Source organism: Stegostoma tigrinum, chromosome 33, assembly GCF_030684315.1.
Source record: "Stegostoma tigrinum isolate sSteTig4 chromosome 33, sSteTig4.hap1, whole genome shotgun sequence".
NCBI classification, from domain to species: Eukaryota; Metazoa; Chordata; class Chondrichthyes; order Orectolobiformes; family Stegostomatidae; genus Stegostoma; species Stegostoma tigrinum.
In genome coordinates, this window is record NC_081386.1 from 16,135,435 (window position 1) to 16,150,093 (window position 14,659).

Here is a 14,659-nt window from a genome sequence, read left to right on the forward strand (position 1 = left end):
GTACAGAGAATCAAAAGAGACTTTGGTGTGCATGACCACAAATCTGTAAAGGCAATAGGGAGGCGCAGATAAGGTGACATGTAGGACACTTGCCTTAATAGTACACAAAAGAATTATCTAGCACAGGTTTAAAATTAACAACTTATCCAGCATCAATTGTTGCTTGTGGAAGAGAATTCTAAGAGCATTTGTATACGTAAGTACTTCCCAACAGCTCTCCTGAACAGTCTGGCCCAAATTCTCAGACGATGCCATCCAGTTGTAGCTTCTGAAATCAGAACGTGAACGAGCAAATACATACAAATAGGAGTAAACCTAATGATATTATATATTACCAAGGTGTGAAATACGCAACAAACATCTCTGTTAAAAGCCTTTACCAATTATGGTAACCCGAAGATATCCTTTGAATGACCTCTACAGATTAGAGGTGACATGGGATGAGGGTGATTTAAAAGCTCAAAAGAGACTGAACTGTTGGAATTGCTGATTGGGCTGTCAGATTTATTATACTCAAAACATGACTTAATTCAAAATAAAGCCACTCAAATGATTAGTGAAACAGAGGTCCAGAAGCAGCACAAGTCAATCCTAACAGGAGAAAATCCAAGATAATAAAATGTGAGGCTGGATGAACACGGCAGGCCAAGCAGCATCTCAGTAGCACAAAAGCTGATGTTTCGGGCCTAGACCCTTCATCAGAGTGGGGGATGGGGTGAGGGTTCTGGAATAAATAGGGAGAGGGGGGGAGGCGGACCGAAGATGGAGAGAAAAGAAGATAGGTGGAGAGAGTATAGGTGGGGAGGTAGGGAAGGGATAGGTCAGTCCAGGGAAGACGGACAGGTCAAGGAGGTGGGATGAGGTTAGTAGGTAGATGGGGGTGCAGCTTGGGGTGGGGGGAAGGGATGGGTGAGAGGAAGAACAGGTTAGGGAGGCAGAGACAGGTTGGACTGGTTTTGTGATGCAGTGGGTGGAGAAAAAGAGCTGGGCTGGTTGTGTGGTGCAGTGGGGGGAGGGGACGAACTGGGCTGGTTTAGGGATGCAGTTGGGGAAGGGGAGATTTTGAAGCTGGTGAAGTCCACATTGATACCATTAGGCTGCAGGGTTCCCAGGCGGAATATGAGTTGCTGTTCCTGCAACCTTCGGGTGGCATCATTGTGGCACTGCAGGAGGCCCATGATGGACATGTCATCTAAAGAATGGGAGGGAAGAGTGGAAATGGTTTGCGACTGGGAGGTGCAGTTGTTTGTTGCGAACTGAGCGGAGGTGTTCTGCAAAGCGGTCTCCAAGCCTCCACTTGGTTTCCCCAATGTAGAGGAAGCCACACCGGGTACAGTGGATACAGTATACCACATTGGCAGATGTGCAGGTGAACCTCTGCTTAATGTGGAATGTCATCTTGGGGCCTGGGATAGGGGTGAGGGAGGAGGTGTGGGGGCAAGTGTAGCATTTCCTGCGGTTGCAGGGGAAGGTGCCGGGTGTGGTGGGGTTAGAGGGCAGTGTGGAGCGAACAAGGGAGTCACGGAGAGAGTGGTCTCTCCGGAAAGCAGACAGGGGTGGGGATAGAAAAATCCAACCCCATTGTAAGATTAGCAGAATCTGTTCAGTCCTGAAAGTACAAGTTCCTAAAGCTACACAAAAAAAGCAGTAGAGTTGGACTGATAGTTACTAACAGTCATTACTAGCATTACAGAGCAAGGAAACCTCACAGGTAGAAGCAGTGATGAATATTTAAAAGTACAGAATGTTTTATTTGTAAAGCAATGGGTCACTTATGGCAAATGAGCTGATTGTAGGATACAGTCACAAAGCAATAAGTCAAACAGATACTCATAGAAGTCATGCGGTAGAACAGGGTACAGTAGAAGAACAAATGTATTCCTTTGAGAAATAGGTGATCCAGGCACAACCAATCGGCAACAATTTGATTTTGTCAAGGTGTATCTAAGTTGAAGCATGATACAGGGGAAAGAATCACTATTATCAGCTGGAGTACCATATGAAAAAAATGATATTTACACCCTACAGCAGTGCAATGGCTTGGTCCAGGAGATATAGCACATAAGATTAAATATGTGCTACAAGCAACCCTACCACACAAAGGGTATCGGGTAACAGAAACCTGTAGTGAGGGGAAGGGCCAGCTTCATATTCAAGAATTCTCACTCTTGGGCATGAATACATTTTGGACAGATCATCTTCAAACAGGGGAATGAGTCAAGTTAAGGTCAAGAAATCACTGGTCAAGGAACAACAAGTCTTTGTCTTTTTTAAAAAGTGATTCAGAATATTGTCAGATAAAATTACCCAGTTCAGAGATCAAAGGAACTACGAGATTAAAGTGCCTGTTTCAAGCCATCCTTGTGAAGGAAATTTGAGATTAAAAATTCTCCAGGTATTACTGTGGGGCGATTGCCTGTTTCAGCAAGAAATAACTCATAAGAAAGCAATCCTGGAGATGAAAGGTCCCTCAGTTTAAAAGGACTTTTAGACCTCTTGCTGTCAGGAAAGAATCAAAGTCAACAGTTTTCAGTCCAGAGATATACCAATCTTTCAAATCCAATGAAACCACGTTCTGGGAGCACCTGAATTTGTCAAATCATTTACTTTCGGGGAGATGGCATAGGGGTAGAAGTAATTGAATTACACGAATAATCACATTAATGCAATTCGCACATTATTCCTATAACCTTAAACAGTTAGAAGTTACAAAGTGGAAATGTGCAAAGTGATGGGTGCATTATCAAGAAGACACAAAAGACAAGTGCATTAAGTTATTAGGAAGGCTAGTGGGATTCTGGCCCTTATAGTAAGATGATTGGAGTACAAACAGTGAAGTCTTCCTTCATTGTGCAGGAGTTTAGTTAGACAACACCAGGAGTATGTACAGTTTTAGTCTCATCTCGAAGATATTACTGCCATGAAAGAAAGTGCAATGAACGTTCACCAGACCAGTTTCCTGGGATGGTAGGACTCTCCTGTTAAAAGAGATTGGACAGACCGGGTCTGTTTTCTTCAAAACTTCATGGAATTATAAGTGATTGCATTGAAAGCTAGAAATATTTTAAGGTATAGACAAGATATATACAGATGTTTTCTCTGGTTGGGGAGTCTAGAACAAAGCATGCCTAATTAAATGGCTTAGCAGGTTTGATGGGCTGACCTGCTACTGTGCCTATATTGCAAGAAACAGCATTTTGTTTTCAGACAGGAGTCTCTTCTAGTTGGAGGAAAACCACTTGGTAGTCTATCACACAAGCCCTGTGTATTCCAATGAGGAAAGATGGTGTCAGCAAATCTACCTAATAGATTAACTTGACAACTCACTCATCGATTTGCACTAGTGCCTGCTCCATTGCTAGTAATCTTCTGCCACTCTTTGGGAAAGTTCACCTCATTGTTCCAAGACCTCCAGATAACAGCTGAGAGATCCTGCAAATAGTCTTCCAAGTCTGCTTTTCATTGCTGCGGTTTCAAAAATACAAGTGCCACAGAATCCATGCCATAATCTAATTAGAAATCCTTCAGCAGAATGGATAGTCCATTCATCCTGCCTAATTATTCATGGAATCTATTGTCAGAACGCTAACGTTTTCTTTTTGAGAACACTGAAAACAAATTCAAAACTGGGTCCCTGTCAAAAAAAATGGCAGTGCATTTCAGCAGGAACCAAGTGGACAAGATTCCACACAATGGTTCCAAGGAAACATTTTGCCATTCTTCCAATCTTTGTGAACTTCTTCAAAGAGCTCTGCTGCTCCAATCTTCCACTAAAAATGCTGCTCCTTCATCTGTACGCTCTGAAATTATCCCCCAACCCCAAGAGTTAAATAATAAAACTTGTGTTTCAATCATCCAATACATTCAGAGGTACTGAATGTACCTACTATCAATATGGGTTTTAGGTTTGTAAACAGTGTGCTCTAAATGGTATGATACTGCTTTGTGATGGCAATTTTCTAGTTAGTTAAACTGGGGTGAAGTGAGAGATTTCTCACAATTAGAACAAAAATGGCAACAAGTTAAGATACAGGTAGTAGGAACTGCTGATGTTGGAGAATCTGAGAAAACAAGGTGTACAGATGGATGAACACAACAAGCCAAGCAGCATCACAGGAACAGGAAAGCTGACGTTCTGGGTCTTCAGACATGAACACAAAACTTAACACAAGTTGCTTTGGCATTTACTTGAGACTTTACAGGAGTTTAGCTAATAGCCACCTTCAAATGAAACCCATATCAGATTCATTTCCACTAAAATGCATCATCTAACACTCAAAAAAAAAATCCAGAGCATTTTACACGCTCAAAACAAAGGACGTATAGCACAAGCTGTTCAGAATTCTGACAAAACATCATGCTTTATTTCAAGAATATTGGTTCAATGACTGAACTGCTGGATATCAACCATTCTTACCAAGCTTCAAAACTGTTGGGTTTAGAGAAGCTGCTTCTTCGGAGGTAGGGGGAAAATATGGCATTAAAACTTGCAGTCAGGTTTTGAATATTGCTAGTGCTGGCAATTATTTGGGTTTGAAAATGAGGCATTGGCTCAGGGAATGATTACATAAACATTATTAAATAATTCAGGATCTTTTAAAAAAAACACTCTAATGAAATGTGCATGTCACTGGCTGGACCAGCATTTAATGCCTGCTGCTAACTGCCTTTGAAAAGAATAATTTCTGGCTCAAGTGTAAAAAAAAAACAGGGTATACAAATGACAGTTCCTAAGAATACCAAAGATCTGAGCAATATATTTGGCTATCCACTAATATGATTAAACACCAAACGTGCTACCAAGATTGCAGAAAAATGAAAAACAAAGTTAACATGTTCCACATTTGCACCACAATTAAGTATAAATAATTGAAATTTAATAATTCCAAAAATACAAATATATTCATTTTGCTGTAAAACAGACTGCCCAGTGAACATGTGCTTTGCATTGTGCAACAGTGGTGGGGGGTATTTTTACTTGCTAACATTATGTTAGTAGAGTGCGTGTATTAGTCAATCTCTGACAACTGTTGTGATGACCATTGGAAAATGATTGTGTGCTGATGTCAAATTAGGCTTAGCTGAAAAGTTCTGTTGGACAACAACCACAACATCGTCAAACTTCAGGTCCACACGTGAAGAATGGTTTGAATACTGGGGTCTTTCAGTCCCCATAATTCACTGGCTTAGTAGGGTAGAGAAGATCACAGAAGAAGTGAAGAAAAATACATGGAATGATAAAATTACACAGTTAGGAGTCATTAGATGCAATTTCTTTATTTGAGCTTGCAGGCACTGGCATTAAAATTACATTTAACTTCTACAAGAAGAAAAGTATATAAACCATTATTTCCACCCCTCCCTGCGTCCAGTAACCTTACTCGGAATAGGAGTCAATTCAGTTCCAGAACTAAAAGTGGCAATGGCAGCAATGAAACATATTTCTTTTTCCAAGTTAACCAGCATTAAAAAGTCACACAAAGTTTTAAGAAAAGCCTTTGCACCACTGTTACTAATTTTAATGTAGTTCAGAGGTCCAAACTGTTCTGACAAGTGTAGTTTAGTCCAATAATGTAAATTTGCCTCCTTTGTCCATTGGCCAAGATTTGCAAGCATAGCATCTATAATGTTTATTCAGTTGCACATTGCTTTGTTTACAGTTGTTTTTTATACCCTACATTCATGAATATATCATGGACTCAGATGCAAGTATCCTGGAGTGGAACAAGCAAATTTACACTTTGGACGTATAACAGTAATAAAAGATCAATGTAACTCCAACATACAAATATGGAGATTATTCTTAAAGTAAAGTACTAACAATTTCTAATTTAATAATTTTAAAACACATAACAAAAGTATTTACAACATTACTATAAATTAACTGTGTAAAGGAAATTATATTAGATTGGGCTGCATTTCAGTTCTCATTTCCCCAACAAGGTAGACTACATATGCTAAACCCCAAACCTGGAAGGCAGCTACTGTCAAACAATTCTTGAATAGTGTCCACATGGATTAAAAACACAGTTGAGTACCTCTGATGCTACAGTCATTAGGTTGTGTATTTTTTTTAAAAATACAAAATAAACTTAGCTGTTTTGGAGGAGTCTGGTACAAATGACATGGAAACATTGCCCTTATTGCATTCACCAGTTTGAAATGCCTGCAGATAAGTCTAAACCATAAATATTTAGCATCAGCTAAGCCAGGTTTTACACATTAGTGAGAGATCTCCCATCCTGAATTGGGCTGATATTTTTAAACAGAGACTTCAAAACTAAAAACACAACGATTTATCAGAACTGGGCATTACAGTTTGCCATACAATGTTTGTATAAAGATGTTCTACAAAAACAAACTGCAAGAGATTTAAACTTGCAATTGTATTATTCAATAGCCAAAAGAATTTTTAGGAATTTGTGCAACTCAAATTACATATTTCAGCAGTTAAGGTCTCAAAGTCCAAAGCTGCTTCAATGAAATTTTTCAGGTACACACTAAAAGCTACCAATAAATTTTCTGGGAAAGAAAAGTTGACAGCAACGAACAAAAAACACCAACAAGGACATGTCCAGCTATGCAACTGCAAAAAGGCGTTGATGGCAATCGAGGGGAAGTCAGTAAGATGTAAGTGCTGTCCTGATGATATTTTATGTTTTTAGGGCTCATAGCCCTATATGCTGTGGTGTTTCAACGATCATCTCAATACTTCTTAAAGGTCTCAAGGATTCCTGCCTGTACCATTCATTGAGACAAACAGCATGGGAGATAAGTTAGAAAGTCTGCAGAAAATTGTCACATTTATGAATTATTATTTTAATTTAAAAAACTGAAAGATTCATTTTCATGTCATAAGGCAGCCAGAACACACTGACAGCCACTCAACAGTCACTTTAAGTGGGTTCTCAAATGCATATTAATATTAGAAAATATGTAAGACCCCAGTTTAATCAAGGACTTAAATAAGAAACGTTCACATTTTGTTAATTATTTCTCAGAAGTGGAAAGTGCAACTGCTCAAGATGTTTATTATGCAATTACGATAAGAAATCTTATTTGACTAAATTATTTATATATTGCTTTGTGGCTTGAAATCTGCAAGTCTAAGAAACAATTCTATGTAATGAGATATTAAAAATTATGTCTGTTAACAGATGGAACAAACATGTTTGAATGGCAAAGTTTTGGAGAAGAATATTTAAAGCAGTAATTGAAAAAAATAACTGATTTGTAAAGAGACAATCAGTAAATTATATTTATCATATTTTGATACATGCTATTTTATACTGCTTTACCCATCTAGTCTTTAGCAAAATACACTCAACAGATATAAACAGCTATCAGCATCAGGGTGCTCTCTCATACCCACAGCACTTCCAAATTTTGGTAATTATAATGCACCTTCTGGTACTCATAACTAAAATAAACCAACCTTGATAACAAAATAAAATTAAGACACATTTGAAGAGTCAAGTCTAAAATTTTGATATTTAAATAGGGTTTTTGTCTCCTGCACAAACTGTTTGTACAACTAAGCAAGCCACTGTCAGTCACGAGCAAAGTACATGTCTGGAGCTATTTACCAAATATGTAGCAAAAAATATTCAGTATAATTTTAAGCAGCTTTATTCTTCCTGATACACACAGTTAGCTTGGCACAAGAGTACTGCAGTATGTTTTTTTTTAATAAAAATTCACTGTTACATATTCTGCAGTTCTTGCCTTTTAATGTCTACCTTGGTAAGCAGAATCAACTGCTGAACAAAACATACATGCCAATACAAAGAAAGCATTACTTAATACAACGTATCCTATTTTCTACAGTAAAATGAAAAAAATGAACTGCACTTTGGTTTACCATGTAACCCATCCTAAGTGATCTACTTCTAAAGACTATTAAAAGAATATGCACTGGGTTACACCAACAGCAGGATTATGTCTTTTTGTACATGACTGAGGTCAGATTTTTCTGCACAGCTGCACACTGGCATAATCTCATGTAATCTGTAATGATTCCACTTTCACTGAAAGTTTACTTAGGTAAGCTAAGAGCCTGGCAAGTTTACACCTATACAAAGGTGCTTAATTTTATACAGAATTTTCAGTCCTTTCTATTCACATGCTATGTTTATGACAAAGACAGGAATGTGAACTCTAGTCTGAACAGGATAAGAATATCAAAGCCTATAACAGTACAAGTATGTGTGTGCTTGGTGTGTATATGTCTGTATCAACAAAGTTCGGTAAGATTGTAAAATGCCCCACCCAAGACTTCAGCTCTTATTTTCTTCTAGATGTTCTGAGCTCATGAGTATTGTGCTAGGACTGGTCTCTTTAGTAGTTTCCTCTACATACTCAGAAGCAGTTGCTCCTTTTTTCTTAGTGGAGGTCACCACACTCCCCTTCTGTAGAATCTCAGTAGCTTCATGCTCTAAAACCTCAGATGGAGTAAGTGGCTCCAGCTGGATGCTGCCCTGCTCACTCGCATCAGAACCAACAGCTTCTGGTTCATCCTTACTCCTAAAAAACTGTTCAAAAGAAACATCTTCTTTGGGATCCTTATCCTGTTCTACACTTGCATCATCACCCTTGTCTCGCGTGCAGTTTTTCTCATCCCCTGTACGTTTACACTTCTGCACGGTATCCTCAAGGGTTTCACAATCTTTTGTTTCATCACAAGCAGTGTTGTCCTTAAATTCATCTTGTATTATTTCTACATTATGATCAACTGAATTAAAACTCTGAGCAGTGCTCGAAGCTACTGTTTCGCTATCAGAGGAATCATCTTGTACCATCTCCTCAGTGTTGCTTTGCTTCTCTGTACTCAATTCAGATGATAGACCATCTGTCGGTTTCTCAGTGCTTTCACTGCTTTCTAGATTTTCAATCAGCCTTATTTTGTCTTCATGATCACTTAATTTGTCACAATTTGATAAAGGCACAGCTTCCACAGATGGACGCTCAACCTCAGATTTTAAAGGCTGATCAGTGTTCTGTTGACTCCTGTTGACGGAAAATAAAACTGACATTCAGTATTTCAATAGTACAACCAAGAACTCATGCAGTTTTCTTTTCAATTTAGAAGATTCTAAAACAATGGACCTTCAAGAACTGAATGAACCATATACAGTCTGTTATTCACTAATTACAACAAAAAACTTTAATTACCCATCAGAAGATAAATCAATTTCCAAACTTTCTGCTCCAGCCAAGATGGGAGATGGTTTCTCCTTCAAGACAGACAAAAGGAAACTTTTAAAAACTTTAAGACCGCCATATCTTTTGTTTATCATTTGATAGGAGGAGAAATACACCCAATAATTGTCATTTTCTGACAAAATTTAATCGATAAGTTGAATCAAACAACATAAAAGAGAGCAAAGGAGGGCATGAATACCAAAAATATGAATTATCAAGCAATTCAAATTATCAGAATGAGCAGTCGAATCTGAATTCAGAAATCACACATTCATTATTTATTTTTTGTCCATCACCGACAGTGTTTAATCAATCATTCAAACATGGAACAAATAGACCCAAGTATTACAGGAATTAAAGTACTCATGTACCAGCTGTAGCTTTATTAACAACTGTCAGTTCCAAAATAAACAACTTAAATAATGTTTTAAATTACATTTGATCGGCTTATCATTCTATTCTCCCAACATTTCCTCTTGGGTCATTTCAATGTTACTTTCCCTCAGACTTCGAGTTTAGTGATTCGCTTTTTCAGTGCTTTATTTTCCATTCATGTTGGACATACAGCAAATGTAAAAAGTTTTGTCTTCCTTGCAGATTAGTTATCTAGTCAATCAGAAGCACCACATCATACAAATGACATAACTGAAGAGCAGGCAAGACTGAGCCTACTTTCAGTTTGTAAAGTCATACTGGAGCTGAAAGCAGCTCTTTGGGGCATAAGCATACTTATCAGTGGATCAATAATCTGATAACATCCTCACTGTCTGACAACACCCAAAAATCTAAATCAGGCGGAGAATTTCTGACTAAAAGTCAATTTGCAGGCCAACTACATTGAATCATTGCAATTTCCTGCAATTTTCCAGTGCTCTAAGAGCCAATGACTGCACACAATCTTTGAAAGAACCCTTATTTTGGATTCTCCTATTAACAAATGTATCTGTTATCTGTAATAGAGCATTTACAATATATTTCGCATTCAAGTAACATTCTACTCGGCAGCAAATATGGGTCTGATAAGCACTGTAATGGTGTAAAACATTGAACTTACCTCAGATTTCTTCATTTCCTCAGCTACTGCAATGTCCTCATTTGCCCTGCTGAGTCAACAAAATATTATTAGCTTAGATTTTTTTAAAAGATATGAACCCAAAATTATATAGCGAACTGCTAGTTTAAAGATCAATTTCCAAGACAATGTCAATTGTTTGCATTTTATCAGACAGTGGCAAATCAGAGCTTTTCTGCAGTTGCTTCAGACCAGAGCTCTTTTTTATCTCCACTTCCTTTTATTACGCTCTTGCCCCCTTCCTTAGCTATTTTTTTGTCCAATATATTCAAGATAGATAATAAATGCTGGCTTTGCCAGTAGCAGTTACATCTCATTAACAAATGAGTAAGTCCTTTACTCATTCCACCCCTAATCAATCCCTTCACTTTCTATAGTTAAAGGGATCAGACTTGAATGAGAGATAATGGGAAGTGCAGATGCTGGAGAATCCGAGATAACTAAGTGCGGAGCTGGATGAACACAGCAGGCCAAGCAGCATCTTAGGAGGACAAAAGCTGACGTCTCAGGCCTAGACCCTTCATCAGAAAAGGGCTTGAATGATCTGGGACAGAAAGTTAACTATGCATCACCGGATATCATTGATGTTCTTATTGCAGTTGCATAAAGTTTTTTGATCTAAGGCCTTCCCTACAACACACACTTTCCTGTGTCCAACCCTCTCAAGTTAAAATCAGCACTTCTGCCCTGGCCTGAAATTTAACCCATAAGTGTTGATAGCATCCCTGCTTTAGAAGTTCCCAAACTGACTGCACTTTCCAAAATTTCCCTACTCGTGTAGCTACTTGGATTGTCCTCTGGCAGAATTCTACTCCAGTGAACACACTGTTCCATTCTTTTCACTGTTGCTTTAAAAATATTTCCCACCAGTGTTTCACCTCAATATCAACCACTTTCCTTCGTTCCAATCTCTGCACTGACCAAATCCTCAAACTGATAGATTTCAATCTCAGGAGTTCATTGCCATCCAGTCATTACTATAACTTTTTTCTGTTGTTTATAACCTCATTCCACGGGTCACCCCTCAATCATTTAATCTCCCATGGCCATTCCTCACCACATACATTAGCCTAATTTGCCCCCCCACCGGTAACCTGACCTTCTAAAAAGAGTAATCTCTCAAACCTTAAGCTACAGAGACTTCGGTCTCCTGTTAAGAATTCTTCTGAAGCTGCTGACTTAACACAACCAATCCTCACATCCACCTAGGAAACCCTTGTCCCTGGCAAAAGCTAACTGTTTTTGACATCAAAGCAATGTTTTTACAAAGTGCATTATCAAGGAATCCTAGTCAAAGTGAAGTCAGTGTGAAATAGCAGAAAATCACTCTCCTGACTGGGGTCAGGCCTAAACAAAAGAAAAATGGTCATTGTTATTGTGGCCAATCATCTCCGTTATAGGACATTGCTGCAAGTTTCTCAAGGCAGTGTCTGAGGCCCAACGAACTTCTGCTGATTCAATGAATTTCTGTCTAACACAAAGGCCAAAGTGACGATATTTACTAGTCATTGCGAAGTGATCAGTTCCATTGGCTATTCCTCAGATAGTGATGCAGTCTATTACAGAATTCAGGAAGTCATCAAGTGGGAAGTGCTTGGCAATAACCATTGACCTGTCTGTGGAGAGATTGTTCACTACACCTTTCTCTTTGGTCACCTCTCCTCCATTGGACAGTTCAGTGGAATTAACCTTGTTCAACAAAACTTGCTTGATTTTCTTTAAAAATTATTTCCATTTCAGGTGAATTATTAATTTGAGGAAATTAAAATTCTGTTCACACAAGATTCTTGTCAGAAAGACAATATCTATAAACTATATTAACAGAAGTTTTGGAAAAAAATGGATATAAATTCCAAATAGAAAAAAGTATGGAAAAAACATAGCAGGCTTTCCAGGGTCCATTTCCAGTTATTTACAATGTCACATATTCCAATAACATGCTGTACTGATACACATCCGATCAATAATTCAAATAATTCCACTAAGTTAACACATTTTGAAAAGAAACCCTGCAAACGTTCTGCACTATTTTGCTATGTAGATCAGGACACAACATCATGTTCAAAAATAACGTCCATGAAGGAGTAAAGTTTGCAGTGCATTAACTGGTTGATATGCTGAAATCAGTTTTGCACCAAGTTACTTCTTTACAGAAGAGTCTAGAGATAAATCCTAAATGGTACGCTTTCAGAACACATAGGTCCTTGCATACATCTACAAAAGATTATAATTTTAACACATTTAAATACTGTCACATGTTAGCATTCTGAGCCAGTCAAGTCCCAGGTTCCACTTCAATTCTGCAGTAAAACATCGGCTGATACAGATTTTAGAGAAAAGTGATATGTTCAATGAATATATCCAACAAAAACATTCAAGTTTGCCAAACCCTTGCACTTTTAGAAACATGCAGGAGCATGTAGTTATTTAAAATATTTATATCAACTCTGTCAAATAAATGAACTTTACTGGCTTGTCAAGACATTCAAAAGACTGTCCTGAAATCCATGACTACCAGATTAAAATGGTCAGCTTGCACATATTTCTATCATAGCCACTAAGGAAATCAATTTAATGAAACAAATGCAAGATATAGAGGAATACTCCTGGGGAAGATCCTGAAATTACTTTGTACTGGAATAAAAAATAAAAACTCCTTGTTCTAATTTTCTTACCTTTGTTTCTGAAGGAAGTGATCCACTAATATGGTTCAATATGCACAAGCTCTTGCCTGGGCAGCCATATGAACATAGGTAGTGAGATTTTGCAGCCAATTTGGCCAAAACTCATTCCTGTCCTTGTCAGATGTGTAAAAGCAACATATTTTCCATTAGGATAGTGATCAGAGGTGGCAAGCTTAATTTTCTAGCCCATATCCCACACCACACTCCTCCACCATCCCCCTCCCCTCCCCCCACCACCCCGCCCCATACCCAGACGAACATGAAAGCCAGAGTACCTATTCCCCACTTTGACAAAAATCAGCAGACTCAGCAAAAACAATAGCCTGAACCTGGAATGTTCCCCCAGTAAAGAGCTTGTAGATAGTGTACCTAGCCTTTCTTTAAAATGCAGGCAACTAGAAAAAAAAAACTATCCACAAGGCAGGCTGGGAAGAGGAGGAAAACTCAGGCTGCACATCAACCCACTTCCAAGTGAATCTCACCAATGTAAGCTCAAACTGAGTCCAATCAAAGGTAAACTATGGTCAGTTAAATCCACCTCCTTTGGCTCAGACCAATCTCCAATCCTGACCAAGCAATCAGGACTCGGGGCTAAGTCTTTTTTTCTTTTCTAGCTCTGCTTCTGAACTGAAAAGCAAGAGGTTTTATTCATAAATCCAGCATTTTAACGGTTATTTCTTCATCAATGTATTTATGGCTTTGGAATCTGAAAAAGAAATCTGATGTTTGCTTTGTGCAAATGTAAATTTTCAGAAATCTGCTGCTACCCACTCAGAAAAACTGAACTGGGGCCTTGTTTGTGAAAAGGGTCCGCAACTACGGTTTGTTCGATTCCATACCTCACACTAGCAGTGCACTCAGCAACTGAACCATCAGATGGGCTGCACAGCTTTTAGTATTATGTGAAAAGTACCTTCACCTCCCCTGAAGAGAGAGCAATATCTGAGTCTCAATGCAAAGACAGGCTGAGCAGCATCTTTTAGCTAAGCCAAGCAGAATATACTTGCATTTTAACAACAGAACACAAAGTGGTTTTGTGCCACTGAATTTATTTTAAATTTAGAACAGCTGTACGTTGGTTTGGTTGATAAAATACCGATTAACTTAGGCATAGCCTTCATTTTTTAAGATTAAATTGGAAGTGGGGAGAAGGATCAATGAGGAATTCTACTCCTGGCTGGGATTCAGATATCTTGAATGAGAGAGTGTAGATATGGATGTTGGGTTGGGAAAATAACCAGGTAATATCCACTCGCACTTCTTACAAGTGCTTAGCTCCTTACCTTGACTTGGTAAGCTGGGCCTGTGAATGGTGACATAGTGCACTATTCTATAAGGAACCTGATTCCAGAGGCTGCCTCAAACACCAGTCAATGGGTTTGGGGTAGAACTATAGACAGGCTTACAAAAAATTAGGCAAGAAAAAAAAACAAATCTTCTTAGACAATATCTTGAAGATACTAAGATTTGAACATTTTGACTTTATAAATGGAATACTTGATGAGGCTGTATATGGTGGAACTGAAATGTCCTCAGTGTGGTACAAGGGATCTTAAGACTAGCTTGCAACAGACCTGTTTACAACTGCTTCACAGGCAACTCCAGAATCAAATCTATTGAGAATTAATCAGTACTTTGATTTATGCAGTTAAATAACAATGATAACTCCTAACAGAATGCAAAACTTTCAGCTGAGACCTTG

At 38.4% G+C, this 14,659-nt stretch overlaps 1 protein-coding gene across 2 annotated transcripts in view; it reads right to left on the bottom strand.

Annotated features, from left to right (window-relative positions):
- Positions 1-5,256: 5,256 nt before the first annotated feature.
- Positions 5,257-14,659, bottom strand: part of LOC125467170 (zinc finger protein 280D) — a 110,503-nt gene continuing 101,100 nt past the window's right edge. Inside the window, exons 18-20 of one of the 2 annotated variants that reach the window (XM_059639306.1) lie at positions 10,256-10,301; positions 9,172-9,233; positions 5,257-9,006 (exon numbers count right to left, since the gene is read on the bottom strand). In XM_059639306.1, the coding sequence (XP_059495289.1) occupies positions 8,277-9,006; positions 9,172-9,233; positions 10,256-10,301 (838 nt within the window). In that variant the 3' untranslated portion in view covers positions 5,257-8,276. Of the gene's footprint in view, positions 9,007-9,171; positions 9,234-10,255; positions 10,305-14,659 lie in introns of both variants that reach the window. The other variant, XM_048562632.2, reaches the window with a different exon arrangement.